Here is a 16,964-nt window from a genome sequence, read left to right as displayed (position 1 = left end):
CTACACTGCACAACTTAAAATAATTACGTTTTTTGTCGGTAAAAACGTCCTGGTGACGTCACTTAAGCATTTTTCTTATACTGCGTGCGGTCGTTGCGCGTGCGCACAAAGGAATGAGACCGCTCGGACACCGAGCCCACAGCGTGGTAGGGGTGGGGTTGCCCGCTCTTTTGTTTTTTACTACTACTACGCTGAATATTGTGTGCGGATTGGCTTGTCGTACAGGGGTACTACACGGTAAAATAAATCTCGGAGGCGAAAGCAGGATAATAACAAGAAGATCATAATACTTATCATAATTTTTATTTGTGTGCGACTTCGATGTTGAATCTTATCAGTGAGAATACTTATCACTTACTTAGTTTATTGTAACTAATGTAAGTAAATAGGCACTCTAGGTAGGCCGTTTTGTTGTCTCCTATACAGTCTCTTCAGAAATCGGCTCTCGAGCATACGCTCGGATACCCGAAGGCTGACGACATTGCATATTCCGTGCATGCTCTAGACATTGGCGTCCCAACACGCTTTTGCATCAAAAATAGCTCAGAAGTCGCGCTGGTCGCAAGTTCACGAGACTCTGCGGCCTCTCCGGAGAGCGCGCGCGTCAGTCGCCTGCGCGTGCGTTCGTCGACAATAGTGCAGCCATGTTTTGGTGTTGTAGAGGTCGTTAGTGGCTGTCAACGAACTAGACCCCGCAAGATCCACCATCTTTGGCAGCGGAAGTATCGGCGGATGTCCCGGCGATGGGTGAGCGCTGGCATATGAATGCCTAACAACAATACCTCCGAGCTACGTTCCCACATTTCCTATTCGAGCCGTGTCTTCGCCGAAAGTTTGTCAACCTCTAATTTTTTGTTGAGATTCATTTAATTGCTTCAGGGGTGCGCTGGAGTTGTGTTTCTAATCTCTAATGCCTTGTTTTACATTTCTCCGAGACGATGGGTGAATCTTTGGTGGTGGTTTATGGAACTAACACTTTGAAGTACACTAGATGTAAATGTAAGAAAAAGTATTTACTTACTGACATTGTTTTTATTAAAAGTGTGTACTTAGGTAATGGTTGAACATCCAAAAGTAAATTTTAAGTTTAACATAATTTTATACCTACGTGTAAAGAAACACCGGCCACTACTATACTTACTATTACTATGTATACTAGGTCTATCTGCAGAGCTACCGTGTAACACTTTACCTACTACTACTACACCTATTTTTATCTTTTATCTACTCCGAAGGTGTGTCATTCATTTCATTATTGCGTCGGTGGGTGGAGGTCAAAATAAAAATAAGGTTTATTTTCTTCATGAATATATTGTGATTAATAATGAAGAACACTCCTGAAAAAACGCAACTTTTTCTTATGAAATCAATATAATTGAATAAAATATTTTACATATATCTGCTTGGCATGTTTATTTACTTATTTATTTATTACGGTATACCAACAACATTACATACAAAGTAATGTTAACCTTAGGATTCGTTTTTTTTTTAAGTTTTCTTATTTACGAAATCTATGTTTAAACCGTTTAAACATTAGGTTAAATAATTTTGTGAAATGTTTAGATCTATTGTGTCAGAAAGGAATTTAATGTAATACGTACCTACCTACAGACAACGATATAACCAAAACGATGTAATTTAATACAGAATCTAATAAAAGGGCGAATGCCGCGAGCGACAGATATTAAAAGCACTCGAGATTGTAATAATGTTTATTATTACTGAAAACTCTGCAGAATAAACACTTTATTTTTTCATATCGTATATCAACTGTAATTAATACCTTATATACCTACTTAGTTACTTACCTACACCTATACTTAAATTTTATTGAGAAAGAATACAAACAGTAATTTATTAAAAGCACCTAGTGCTTTAAATATTTAAGGCCTAAAATAATGTTGTTTTTCAGTCATTAAATGTACCTATTCTACTTGTATTAATATTTTATAGCGACTTTAGGGGAATAAAAGAAGATAAAAACTCGTTCCCCACTCATTGTTTTTGCGTAAAGCTTTATGAACCCATAATAAGGCTTTGATCCTCTTAAAGGAAACAAAAATATGAAAAGTAGGTGCTTACTTGTACCTTTTTATTTCAGTCGTATCCTATATTTACTCGTACTTATCTGTTTTAAGACTATACCTACTTATCACGTAATGGGACAACTCATCTAGAAATACTCGTAAGTAGGTTTGCTATGACTCGATCTCTAATGACAACACCTAGGTATGTTTGTACATGAATGATCAAAGCCAGGTGATCAAAGTGGAATAGACCGTTTCAAAGACACACCTATGAAATAAATGTAGTTAGTAATTTCTTAAGAGAGTAACCAATTTTATAGACAGGGTGGACTTATAATACCTATGTAGGCAGTCACATTCCGGTGGATTTAGTCCAAATCAAGCAACTTTTTCAGTGACAATTCTACGATTTCTACAATTCTCAAACTGTATTCCATTAACCTGATAATTGGTGTGCAGATCGTATGCGCACGAGCATGGCAGGGAGCTACGCGCAGCTTACAGTTATTCGCGCCAAAGGTTCCACCTCAAATAAGGCTGCCATCAAATGTTTATTATTCATTGTTTTCGTGCCCCCATAAACTAACGAAGCCAATCATTATGCTAATTTTATATCTAATCATTAAGTAGTGCTAGAGAAACGTATTCTTACGATACAAACAATGTTGATTACAAGCGACGTCAAAACGTTATGTGGTTAGAAACTATTTATTTACTACAAAGTACCTACATAAGTAATGTAATGCAGTGTGAAAACTTTCACGCATTCAAATAACAATGCATTTGGAAGTTTTCTACGACTAAATTATCTAATTAACCTAATGAAATAGATAGTAGCAATACTATTAACAAAATATATTAGGTTTTAATAATTCAAAGACTAAAGGCATACCTACTGTGCTAAAGGCTCTTACTCCGAAACTCGTTCAAATACATATTTACTTAAATCAATCACAGAACCGAGAGTATAGAATTTATGTTATGTTTAGTTTTGAATTTATTTATTTTAAGGACAACCAACAAAGCATAGGGTAGACCGGGTACAATAGTACCACGGGTCAATAGTACCATCGGCGATATTTCTTCATACAAGCGACGTTAGATTGTGTGCATAGCGTCAGAATATGCGCTTTTTGTGTTTCCATCCGCTCACCAGTCGGTGGCGCTTGCGCTGAAAAACGAAGGTGTACAGGAAGGATTTTTGTTTTTTGCCCAGCCGCAGTAAGTTTTTATGTCAAATATATGAGCCCATAAGTTGCCTAATAAGCTATTTGTTACCAAAGTATTGTTGTCAATAGTTTATCCAGGCTCTAAACTTTGTATCGACAGCGAATTATTGGCATTCACTGTGAAAATGACTGAATTTTAGTTGAAGTTCTCTTGACTACCTACTTGGAACAAATGTACCAGTCTCCATGGGGTCAATTGTAGCGGTACAATCAACCCCGTGGTACAATTAACCCCCGGAACCTTATTTTATACTTAATATTTTAAATTGGTTTTAAAGTACCTATACTAGAGCAATTCACGAAAAAGAGCGATTTGCATAACTTTAATACAAGAAACAAAAATAAACTTGCCGTTCCAAATTTCAGATTGCATAAGATTGGTTATTCATTTATGGGAAAATGTATTAAATTCTTTAATAAATTACCACAAACTGTTGTAGAACTACCCATTCATAAATTCAAAGCACATATTAAAAGTACCTTAATGAAAAAGGGCTACTATAAAGTCGATGATTATTTAAAAGATAAAAATGTTTGGGATACTTTACTGCCTAGCTCGCATAAATATTTATAACTTTGTACATTTTAAAGCATGTAAACCTTTGAAAAAGAGGCTGACAATAGTGACTGAGTTTCTTGCGCTGCTTCTTCTCAGCACTGGCCCATTTATTGTCCTGAAGCAGTGGTAGGGTTAATACTGGGACGTGTAAAAGTGCTTTTTTTAAGCCTATTTACAGAAATAAATGAGTTTTATGAGTTTTAGAGTTTTTTTTTTACTTATAATAAAATAAGTTATTATAAAACATTCACGTGGTTATTTTACATTTTTACAATTATATTTTTATAATTATAGGCATACCTACTGAAAGAATAGTTAATGTGTTTTATTAAATAAGTAGGTAGATGTCGATAAAAAGTTGATATAAGTACCTAAATGCCTACTTAAAATATTTTAATATAGGTTTCTAAAACCCTTCTGAATATGTACATTTTAGCTTAATTCAGTAAGTAACTAAGTATTTGAACGTTTTGTTTTAGATGCCTCGACGTTGAGTCAAAAGTACTGATCACGGATCAACGGATCTATTCCTTTATGAACAGGCTTATGAATTTTTTTTAAAAGGGCGAAGCATTAGTAGGTATAAATAAATCAGGGTCAATTGTACCAGGGGTCAATTGTACCCTCATACAAAAATAGATTTTTAAGTTTTGATTATTCTATCATTGTTATTATGCTTATTGTTGTTTCAGGAGCAATATCCGAGCCAAATAAATGACATATTATGTAGAAACAGTTAGCTTTTTCGTTTTTATGGAAGAAAAGTTATTGTTTTGTTTTTAAACTTTAGTGTTGATTTTTCATACTTGTTCCTAAATATTTTCGATCTCAATTAATAAAGAATGATGATTGTAGGAGATTAAGAGTACAGAATACCAATAAAGGTGATGATTAGATAAACATAACGACTTTTATAGCCTCATATAATATTGGTACAATTGACCCGTTGTAGGGGTCAATTGTAACATGAGACATCGTACAGTTCAAACTCGTTTTTCATTAAGTATTCGAAAAAATAGTTCAACTCTGCATGCTTAAATTTGTAGCTTAGGAGTCTAGTTTTTACAGCATACTAACAGAATAAGTTATATTTCATTAGATTTCTCAATATTGAACAATTTCCAAAAAATGGTACTATTGTCCCCGGTCTACCCTATAGGTACGCCTTATCTAATATAGTTGCCTTATTTAGGTTGCCACAATATGCATATAAGTGTAATAGAAGGCAAACATTTCATATCGTAATACACCGACGACCTAACAGGACTTAGTTATCTAAGAAACCAAATATTCTTTATGACCTAATTCCGAACACAGGTAAGGTGTTTACAAATCCTAATTTGAAAGGCGTGAGTCGATAATCCACTTCGTCATACACCGTCTGGAATCTGTTGATACAGTTGGGCGATGAACTTTGTATTTGAAATTAAACAGAAAATCTATTTTGAAAGCTCTCTGGAAATCATCATCATTACCTACTTGTAAAAGTAATAAAGTTTGGAATATTTAAAAACTAGGTAATCTTTAATATTTATATTCAAAACAAGGCAGTTAGCATGGATGTTTCATTACTACAAGAACTAGCAGAAAAGTAATGAACAGTGAATAAATTTTTCACCTTACGCTCATAGCGAAATGGCCAAGCCACATATTTTGACTAAGGTGGAGAGTTTGTGAAGTTAGGCCTTGCATAGTTAGGGCGTGTGGAGTTTTTAAGTGACCCCTACACATAACAGGAATTTTGCGTTCAAAGTGATCACTTAAAAATTAGGGATTGATGGTGAAATCGGGCATAAGATAACTCTACACGCCCTAAACTCTGCAAATCCTAACTTCACAAACTTTACACCTTAGTCAAATAAGTATGTGACTTATTGGCTTTACATCAGCTGATCTGATTTGACGGTGCGAGTCTTATGGTCTCTTCTTGGCAACATTTAACATGGAAATGTTTTTGGTGGGTTATTCTTTTAGCTTCCCAAGAGTTAAGGCAATGTAATTTAACTGGTCTCAAGCAATACGCTACTCTTTAATTTAGAGTTCCGTCGGATTAATTACATAAATGCACAATGCACATATCATGTTTCTCTAATTAAAGAACAATGACTTTAGTTAACGTTCAGTTAATTGATTTGAATGATTTTCACCCCGTCTAAAGATTATCAATTCAACGAGGGTTTTGGCATTAAATACAAATATCTATTTATGTTCGATTGACGTAATGGCCGCTTATTATACATACTAAGATGGGTATTATTGTCCGCTGGGACGGCGGACGACGGCTTAGATACAATTGGCCGTTTCCGCTACCGTCGGTTCAATTTGCTCTATCTTCCCGTGGTCTGTGGTGCACTATACACTAGAGTGCAAGTAGAGACCTCTTATTTATTAGATACACATTCATTAACATCCAGGACTAGTGTAGGACTCCGGCAAAATAATAGATTAGTTGTTCTAATAATAACCTACTTTAGTAGAGCTTTAAAGTTACAAATACTGTTTTTCCTAAAATCATTAAAACTATAAAGCTTCGTTTTACTTACCTACTCTTCATTTGCCCTACAAAAACATTCGCTATTCAGCTTCACCTCACTTACTTTGCTCTTAAACTTAACACAGATCCTTTATTAATACATCATGTAAGGGATTAAAATAAAATAATAAGGCGTACATGACTAACGAGGGATTTTAATCAACGTGCGGTGAGCGTGCCCGCGAAAATAAACCAAATGCATTCCGGGAATATCGCACGGGTTTTGACCTGCAACTCCTTTTTATGCCTTACTTTTTATTACAACCTTTTTACACATAATAAAACTAAATGAACTTCAACTGGGACGCTCTTGTCCTGCATCTTGCTTGATGGAGTGATGATCAACCCAAAGTAATTTTTTAAAACCTAAGAGTTACCTAATGAGTAATCACTTCACTGTTCATGACTAAATACTTTCTCATCGTTTCTGGAGCTTATCTATTATTCTTTAATGTGTTTAATATGATATAAGCTTGTTAATAGAAAAAATAATTGCCTCGAACCGCTAGTCGATTACAATTAACGATTTGATTAAAGTCCGTTATAAAAATAACATGTAGGTAGAGCCTATAGTATTAATCTCTAGCTTTATAAGTACAGGCTTATTTGTACCTCATTATCGGTCGTAATCATTTATAAATATTCAACCAGGACGTAGAGTAGAGGCAGTCCTTGGAATCATGGTTTATTTATATTCATAAAACAATATAATTGACAAGTCCGGCAGTCGGCGTTGGCGCCGCTCTGAAAAGCGCTTTTTATATTTCCCACCAGTTGACGTGTCCACAAATTGAATAATTTATTTGATTTTCAGTATCTTTCAGTCTAAAGTAAAGTAAAGTAAAGCAGTCTAAAATATTTATAATTCAAACACAATTAAAAAACTTTACTTAAAGTGTGGCAAGTTGTAAGTTTACTTTAGTTTACTTGTGACTTTCCACAAGTTTAGTTTTTCTCAAAACATGACATGTATTCAAAACATAGGTACCTACTTAGCTATGTAAATCTGATTGTAATATGGACAAAAGTAGACCAAAGATTTATTGCATTGGTTATTATTAGTTCTGCACTGACCAAGCACTGTCTCAAGCAATGCCTTTGTCAATGTGTAAGCACAAAAGTGAGCTTTGTTTAGAGACGCGTGTAAACACAGTCGCCCGACATCTGGCGTATTTTTTTTACTTCCACTAACGGGGGACCGATCTGCGGATCATTCGACTTGGTTCTGATTTTGAAGAAATATTTTTGAACTGTATGAAAAACTTCATGCACAAGAATACTGAAAGATATAGCAGGAAATCGACGAGGAAAAGCGAATTAGCATAATTCCCTGTAGATACCTACGCAGTCAAGGAAAATTCATCTAAATTTTGATTCGTAAGTTTCGTTACAAAAAAAAAATAGAAATCTTTACTTACTCTAAAAATGTATTAACTTCTCCATATTAACAGATAAAACTACTCGCATAAATGAAAAGTAAAATTCATTGAGGTATCAAACTGAAAATTAAAATCACGGACCTTGCTACCTTCAAACTTGCAAAACCCCTAGTTTTGCAACCCATCCCAAACTGCAAAACTCCAAGTCAAAAGAAAAATTGCGATGGCTTATTTATTGCCTTTAAGGCGGAACAGAGTTCGCCGGGTCAGCTAGTAATTAATAAACTTAAATGAGAAAAATTCAATAAAAACAAAGAAAAGATACCAATTGAAAAAATTATGAAATTATTTGTTTTTACCCGCTATAAACACCTACGGGTGGAATGAAATAAGTTTTTATTGGGTTTTTACCCCCATGTGGGTTTTTACCCGGGCGGAAACCCATCTCTACCTATCGCTGATTTTATCTAATTTTAGTTTCATGCCCTTATTTAGTTCTTTGATATTAATAACTAAATACAACCGACAAGGAAGTAGCAGTGAGAGTCAAATAGGGAAACTTTATTTCATTTATACAGCATACGGCAGCGACCAACTCGCTCGTTTTTCACTCAAAGTACCTTACAATTTACGAAAACAGTGTGTTTTTTAAATGTTCTGTGACTAAACCGTGAGCGACCGTCTCAAGAATACCACCCACGTCACGCTCCTCATTTTTCGACCGAACTGAGAAGTGGAGATTGAAAATGCAATAATGTCGTCATGCGCGATTGCAAGCCGACTTTAATAACTTTGTAAGACGATAGCTCATTCGCTCCGTGACTGAAAATCTGTTGGTGTGTAGCTTTAACCCTAAATAACCAGATAAATCAATAACTATTTCAGTTAGTTACAGTATTCTAAATTCCCCGTCTCATGGTTAGTCACCCCAAGTTATAGAATCGCTGCTTTGTTTACAGACTAAAAGCGCTCGAAATTTCAAGAGTACCACCCTTTCTGGGCGAAACTCTACCAGCCGCGAATATAAATGAACGTCAGCAAACATCAACAATGTACGGCGTTTATTTACAAACATAACGCCTAGTGAGCTACCGAAACGGATGTAGAGCGGTATATACAGAACGCAGACTCCGCGTCCAGCTAGAATCGTATTGCTTTCGGAATAGGGGTTATATTTGTGTAGTTTGGAAAAGATTTGGAGAGTACCAGTAACGTTTCCTGGCGCGCGTGCTATGAAAGCTCTGCTTCCTCGTGAAAGCCCGCACGTGTGCGCCGCCGCTCCACGCACCTGCGCCCGCGCTTCCCTGAGAGTCGGAGCGCCGCGCAGAGCCCGTCGCGCACTCGACGGGATGTGTCGTGTTTAGTGTGTATTTGGTGATCTACAAATATGGGACCCCAATTTGACTATTGCCTCCGTGCCACAAGTAAGACACACTTCAGATTATAATATTCAATACAGTTATCAATATCGATGTATACGCGAGCTTATTATGAAAGTTCCGTGGCCGCCCGCCCGCCTTATCTTGTTTAGGGGCAGCTGAAACTTTTGTAATTTTGTTTGGTTCATTAACTTCGTTGAGTTGTCGGAATTTCTGATAATTTTAATCAAATCGCCGAGTTTTGATCAAAGTTTAATTTTTTCAGCAACAACTCGCCTCTCTTTGTGGGTAGCTTAATTTTATTCGTCGATTGATTAGACTTGAGCACCTATTTTAGGAGGTTGGATGTTTTTAAAAATTTAATTTGTCATGATTTCGTTTTTTGAGCGTTGAGAGAGTTAATAAAATTCAGCAGTCATTAGATTTTGTTAAAATAGACTCCATCATGATAAATTTTTATTGTTGCGTTTGTTGCAATGGTTACTGGTTAGAGCATGCCTATTAAAATACATCTTAACTTATCTATTCTGTGTCTACTGTGTGAGCATGTAATAATATGCAATATGATATTCAAGGAGTGTTTCTGCATAGTTGATGTCTCGGATGCTAATATTATAGATGGTTAGGTAGATACGCAGCTCGAAGTCATGTTTATACTTACAAATTAATTAATTAATTCTAATATAAAAAATATCAATATGCAATAAAATAATTGACAACTAAAACTTACACTGTGTTTCACAATTTATGAACTTAGGCTGAGTTGCACCACCAAACTTTAACTGTAACTATAACGATGACCGGTATATTTTGTATGGAGTTTGACAGATTTTTGACGTATGTAAGATGGTGCAATTCAGCCTTAGTATTTTTGATAGATACCTACACAAGAATGCACACAATTAGTGAGATGCATACATAATTAAGCTTTATCGTACATAAACTTTGCACAACTACTGAACTAACATACATTAAAAGTTAATTACATTTATAATCAAAACATCATGTATATCTAGCTCTACCGAAAATATGTTCAATCTTATTTAACTTTCCAAGAATTTTCGTCTGAATCATTTAAGACAACGGATGCTTAAATTGTTCATACTAGGTTTAAAACAGATGTCGGCTCGTTCTCATAACTACACTAGCGTAACTGATTATATTATTAGAATCGAAAGACGTGTACTTATTATTATCTTAATCTCTTTCTCAAAATCAAATATAAATCTGCTCATAAAAACATAACATTAAACTGTCGTGTATCGTGCGCGTGCGTACTTACGATCGATTAATTACTGTCAAATACATCAACAAGTATACTTAATGTGGTATTAAATGTTCTGTATAGTCTTCCTTCATTGTTCGAGGCAGTTTTTGTGTTCGACACATGTTCCCAGGGCCGCAGCTTTTATTCCGCCCTCGACCCTAAAATGGATACTTTGCACATGCGGGCCCAGAAATTTCTAAAAAAAATGTTAATAGTATTTTTTCTCAATGAAAGGACTCTTCTTCATTATGCTTGCATTACTTGAATTGACCGCGCATTTGATTATGAGAACTTTATTCATAAAACACCCTCGTTTTCGCCACAGATAATTTATTAAGCATTTCCGTTTCATAAAGTTGTGTTGTGCCTACTTAAACATACGACTGCATCCCTTTGTCTTCGAGACCTAGAACTTTAAATGCAGGAATGTAACTTTATAAAGCCTTCTACTTACGAATTGAAGTTGTTTATGTTAAGTCATGCAATTAAATGCGAATTCTCGACACGTGTTTAAGTACCCACATTCCTTTAGATCACAGTGCGATTGGGGACATCGCACGTCGTTTGTTTTACTAGTAGCCCGCCTACCATCCGTCCGTATCTCAGGCAGTGGTCTAGGCAGGGCGGGCTAGAAGATTGCCTTCAATTCGTATTTTCCGGCTTTCAAAAGTAGGTTGCTCCACTCGGCCCGCACTGGACGTAATGGAGAGCCGTTAGTTCATTGGCGTTATTGAATAATTCCCGCAAGGCACAGTCGCCGCGCGGTGCCCACTGTGCGACGCCGCCCTGCAGCCATGCTTCTTGGTAACGATCATTTATCTTGCGAGTCCGCACCGGTAGTTCGCATCCATTAATCTTATTTATAGTCTGGTTTTCTACAGATTGGTTTTTGTTTCAGATAATCCTTCTTACTTCGCGTTGCCGGACAAAAATGTCACGGACGGCGAAGCGTCGCCTGCGTCCAGTTCGGAGCCCTACTCGAGGTCAGCTCCGAGCCGCGTTTGGCCGGATTCCATACGTCCTTTGGGATCTCCACGGAGGAGAGAACCCGAGAGCCCGAGGAGAAAGGAGTTCCGAGCTCTACTGAGGTCCCTATCGGCTAGGGAGCCGGAACAAGCCGAAGCATTCTTGAAGGGACAACCGAGGCCTGGGGACTGTGCTCCTAGAGATATGAGACACACTTTTACTGCTCCGCGAATCAAGTAAGTATCTGATTATTAATTAAAATATCATTAATTTTGATTGCTTGATGCACGTAAATTGTATAACTAATAAGAGTATGTAATGACCAGGTAATATAGCTCTTATGTTATTCGCAGGAAGGGCAAAATTAGCGCAACGGTGGTCACATCAGACGGCCCTCAAGAACGTGAGGAGGTGTTCTATACGATACCTCTTCAAGGTCGAAGGAGGCACTCGGTCGGAGGGTACCTCGCAACAGGCGGCGCAGGTGCTGGTGAGGTCACCACGGTGCCCAGCGAGGTGCCAAAGATGCCAGCTCCGAGGTTCACACAACAACGCGAAGATGAAGTCAAGAGAAGACGACCAAAGAACTTTTCTTTTAAAGGTAAGTGTTTATATTCACTTATCAAAATTTTTTATTGTATTATAGGGTCAGTATTTAGAGTTATAGTGTGGTTTGTTTTGATTGTGATAATGATTTAGCAATGATATGATTTACAACTGAAGTTATCGTAAAGGAAACTACGACACTAAAATCTATTATTAGGTAATAATATAGATGTGGAAGTGAACAATAAGATAAACGACCATAAACAACTCAATTGAGACGTTGGGAGATATAAGAGCGTTGCACTGATCACTCTTTGACCTCCGATATCTGATACAGATGCACCAAAATGTGAACGCAATGCGGCGCTTTTGATTTCAGCCCAACTAATTTGACATTTCCAAGAACACTTAACTACTATGTTACATAAAATACGAATGCTTATTGTTATCTTGTTGCGAGAACTTTTCGACGTCTTATCAAAATTCATTCAAGATTACCGACTCACTATCTAGCGAAGCTTTTGCATCAAAGAGAGTATTAAGTTTTTATATCAGTGGGTACCACCAAAGTTAACAGATCTCCAGCTTATCAGATTTCGAAAACCGTATTGTTGCCGATTAGTATCTCGCCTGGCTACAGGACAGGGTCAGAATACAATCGGACGTGTTTAGTGTTTACAGCTTTATATTTGGCGTTCGATAACGCCTCAAGAATATTTACACGAGGGCCCAAATGTGTTTGCGGAGATTAGGCGTCGGGGATGGCGATGTGTTGCGATTATCGTTGTCGCGACGGTATTTTAGTATGCGAGGTGCGTGCGTTCGCGCCGCCCGACCGACGCGAGTAGTCCTGCGCGCCGGCGCTGCCTGTTCGGACCCCGCCACAGCTCTCAGGGCGCTCGCTACATTTAGTACGCTTTCTAGTGCTCGCCTCCTTTCAGTGCAATGTTGGACGGCTGAATTCGCGAGTGATAACTTGACTTTCATAATTTCGCGATGGAGAACAAAGGACAAGAAACCACCGATATGAGTGAGTTTAATTGTATATCTGATGAAGATTCTATCGTGCAATTTTTTAATTACTAATTTAATTTATTGCAAAGTTTCATTAATCATTTCTCAATATTCCGTTACTAATTTAACTTTGACAATATAGGGTAATAACAAAGTTGTTTTCATTATACTCGTAATTCTTATCGAAAATATTTTAAAACTTTACCATATTTGAGGAAAGGCGAAGGTTATCTTGGTAGCCCTTTGTTTTTTTACTAATGACACTATCGATAATCGTTACATTACTGTTTGGATTTAACGGTGTATTTATAATTATTGGGTCATTAACTTAAGTTGGAAATAACGCCCGCTATCTCTATAAAATGTAATGAGTAACTCCTCAACACATGTAATTAGGAGGCATTGTTCTTCTACAAGTGTCCTTCGCTATGTCGAGTCCAGCATCGAGGACCAACGTCACACTTTGTAATTCGAAGATGTCCAAACCCGTCCAAAATCAATGTCAAAGAGACACCGTAGGTACTTCATTACCAAATTATTTTTACCGTTTACATATTGGTGATCAGAGGACCTTCCTTCTTATGCTTCAAGAAGCAGGGTTGAAAGCCCAAAAGTTTGGATACGTTCACATTGTATGCGCAGCGCGCATTATTTATGCAGGGCGACGCGTATGGCTGAATAAACATAGCTCAATTTACATGCATCGAAGTGACTCCCGTAATGTACTCGCATCGAGAATATAAATGTGTAAACGCCTAGTGTTCTTGTGTTCTCTGAGCAAAATCGCTCCCACAGATCGGGTATTTAGCTAGCACATTTACATTGTCACAATGGTGAAGTTTATGGCATCCGCGCCACACACACAACTTTGTGAAATTTCTGGAATGGACTTCTACTATGAGATTAGTTAGCCCTTGTTGGCTTCCGAAAGTTTCACTTAGTACATTAACGTTCAGGAAGCGTCCATTTAGAAATTTGCACAAAGCCGGAAGGTCTACTTAATGGAAGTAGTATAACCGTTTATGTGCGCTTGTTCTTTATTAAGCCCGAGCTGAAGTGATAATGCGCACGATTACTATTTGCCTTACTCGTAAGCTGAACAACAAAAAAGAAAACATAACACGCTATAATGGAAATACCTCACTTTGCCCTCTTTAACAAAGGCGCCTTCCGTGGAGACATTATTATTTCTTTAAATGAAATAATTAATTTAAATGTAAATTATGTGTTTCTTATCGCGTCGTTAGCGCGCACAGGAGCTTTATGTCGAGTTGTTATGTTAATATGGTTGGAAATTGAATGGTAGAACTGTCGATGTTCTAAGTCGGTGGTTCTATTGTCAAAGTTAACGAGCAGTTGTCGCGATATCAGATAAGTGTTGAATTACAACTTTGTTTGTTGACTATCGGAATGTTATCGCCGAGACGCCGAGGGCCGGCGACAGAGGGCTGACCGCAATCAAGGCTAATTTTGTGAAAATTTGCCAAAAGCTGCGGCATAAGTTATGTTTCAGAGGGGTCTTTATAATCAAAAGCTCTAGCCAAAAGTTGTGTAACGCAAGTTACGTTACCTATAAATAGGAGCTAACTACAGAGTTTCGTAGCGTTCGTAGCAACCCGTAGACTGCACAATGCACTTATATTGTTTTTTAATTAGGTAAGAAGGTTGCCTCCTTTTTATTTAACCCTTAACCACTGACGTACGTACGTGGTACGTCGGTCAAACGGGTTTTCGTTCAAAACTTCATTTTGTGCAGGAATTTTTGCGTGTCCTTTTTGGTAGTTTCCTAGTAGCCAGAGATGCGTGTGCGAAGGGAGAAAATAAATGGATAGCATGTTCCTAAGTAGGAGAACTAGACCACCCGACGTATGTGGTACGTAACGTCAGTGTTAGTGTAACTTTTTTTAAATCGTTTATGTATGGTGGTCCAGAGATAAAATTAATCGTTAGCAGTCTTATTTATTTTCTTGATCGTCTATATGTAAAAAACCTCATTTGCGCACAAAAATATTGCAAATGACGAAGAAATTAGCAAAAAATCCAGGGGATGTAAATTTTTATATCGGTTGCGTCTTTCGAGGACAATCATCATGATGTTGAAAGAATTTCAGTTCGTGGCTTTGGATTGACTTCTTCTGAAGATTGTATACCATATTTTCATATTTCCTCACTAGTTTGAAGCACGGCAAACTGGTGACCAGGTCATCAGTCAAAGAAAGACTATAGAAAATAGCCTTCCTAAATGAACTGTATTAAAAAGTGACTTATTTGGTCAATTATTGCTATTGTGATTTTTTCCTGTTTAAAACTGTTCTTAATCATAAATATGGCCAAAATAGAAGTTCGTACTGTTATCGAATATTTTTGTGTTGATTTTTAAAAAATGCCTCTGTAACTTTTATCACCTCTGGAGGATTTCACCTAAATCATACTATTCTATTAATCTTATTAAGTTTTTTTTACTATCTCTATTTAATATAAACATGTGTAAATAATTTCAATTCAAATTTCACCAATGTTACACTCTATTGATACATCAAGAGGTCTTCAAAGTTACGTACGTATGCCGTACGTACGTCAGTGTTAGTGTAACAAAATGACACGTCAGTGGTTAAGGGTTAAATACAACAAGTGTGTTTTATTGCATCGAGTGAAATATTATGTGTCATATTTTGTGTTCGAATCATAACAAATGCGTCATGTTTGTACATCGAGGGTACCGCTTCATTTCATTTAATTAGTCTCTCTGAGCATAAAAATGGAATTGATGCCATCTAATAATTTATTATCAGTGATCCGACAGAAGGCTGGGAAAAAGAAAAAGATGTTTATTTTAATATGTGAATCATGCGTTCGCGACGGGCGGCAGATTCGCGGGAAACTTCATAATGTTAGTCATGATTTTGTTTGCCTACTCTCGGTTGTTGTGGGTCGTTGTTGGAATTGAATCAATGTCTGGTTCACGTCAATCACAAATCTTAGCATTTAAGTATTTTTTTTATTTTACAGTTTTCAGATTTTAATTAACCTAATTTTCATTACAAGCGAGCAATTTACAATGTAGAGTATTTGCTAACTTATAGAAACACTTGGATTCCGCTTGTTTAAACAAATTTACAATTGTGATTAATGACAATATTTTATAGAGCTAAATAAACATTTGTTCATTCATTCAAATTAGCCAATTGGAATTTTATTCCACTCAATCGCAACTTCGCAAGTCATTCAATAAACTGGCAGAATATAGAGACATTCTTACAATGCTCTCACTACAGAAACTGCGAAGTTATAGTGAAATAAATCACGGCATAGATTGGTCGGTTCATCTGTTTAAATAATTCCAAGAATCTTAACAGGAGCATATTGCCTGTTGGACATGACCTATTTACGACGTAGAGTTGTATTTCTTTAAAATTACTCACCGTGGGTTAGAAGTTGTATGAACCATCTGTTTAAACAACGAAGTCTTTAGGATCGAAATCGAAGAAAGTGTTGATTCATCGATTTTTGCATCTTGAAGCTTATCAGATATCGTTGGATATCCGATCATCTGCCAACATAATAATAACAGGATGTTTGCCAATTTTATAACGATTTAATCTTATTGATGGACCTTGGGGACAGAACAATGCTGAAATGTGGGTACCTACATAAATTAAAACTTATTCTCTAAAGGTTTATGATAACGATAGGAATATATTTTTTATGTACAAAATGGTCGATGATGTGAAGATCCATAACCTTGAATGTGCCATATTGAAAATTTTATTTTTAGGGATGAACTTTGTTTCACCCTCGCTGCATCATTGCATTGTGAAAAAGTGGCGAAACGTTCGTTCAGAAAAGTACTGATTCCCTTTAACCCATTTTTGTAATGGTTACAACCACAAACAATCGTTTCCCGGGCCAGATCAAAAAGCAACAGGGACTAGTCAAAGTGAGTCTTTACTCTTTATAGAGACTGCAGTATTTCACCCACTTCAAAGCGCACCCGTTCGAGCGAGAACTAACGCGGTGAAACACATCGGCTGGTTCACCCCAAACCCTTCGCATTGGTGCCTA

The 16,964-nt window shown here is 36.8% G+C and overlaps 1 protein-coding gene across 4 annotated transcripts in view; it reads left to right on the top strand.

Annotated features, from left to right (window-relative positions):
- The first annotated feature begins 450 nt into the window (after positions 1-450).
- stumps (DBB domain-containing protein stumps) overlaps positions 451-16,964 on the top strand; it is a 27,048-nt gene continuing 10,534 nt past the window's right edge. The window contains exons 1-3 of one of the 4 annotated variants that reach the window (XM_028317300.1): positions 451-747; positions 11,275-11,578; positions 11,696-11,943. In XM_028317300.1, coding sequence (XP_028173101.1) covers positions 744-747; positions 11,275-11,578; positions 11,696-11,943 — 556 coding nt within the window. In that variant the 5' untranslated portion in view covers positions 451-743. Of the gene's footprint in view, positions 748-9,088; positions 9,155-10,600; positions 11,181-11,274; positions 11,579-11,695; positions 11,944-12,687; positions 12,919-16,964 lie in introns of those variants that run through there. The other 3 variants (XM_028317298.1, XM_028317299.1, XM_028317301.1) reach the window with 3 other exon arrangements.

The sequence above is a fragment of the Ostrinia furnacalis genome, unplaced genomic scaffold (genome assembly GCF_004193835.3).
Source record: "Ostrinia furnacalis isolate ACB-3 unplaced genomic scaffold, ASM419383v2 OfSCF6133, whole genome shotgun sequence".
Taxonomy (NCBI): Eukaryota; Metazoa; Arthropoda; class Insecta; order Lepidoptera; family Crambidae; genus Ostrinia; species Ostrinia furnacalis.
Note: the sequence above shows the minus strand (reverse complement) of the source record. Positions and strands in the feature narration are given on the sequence as shown.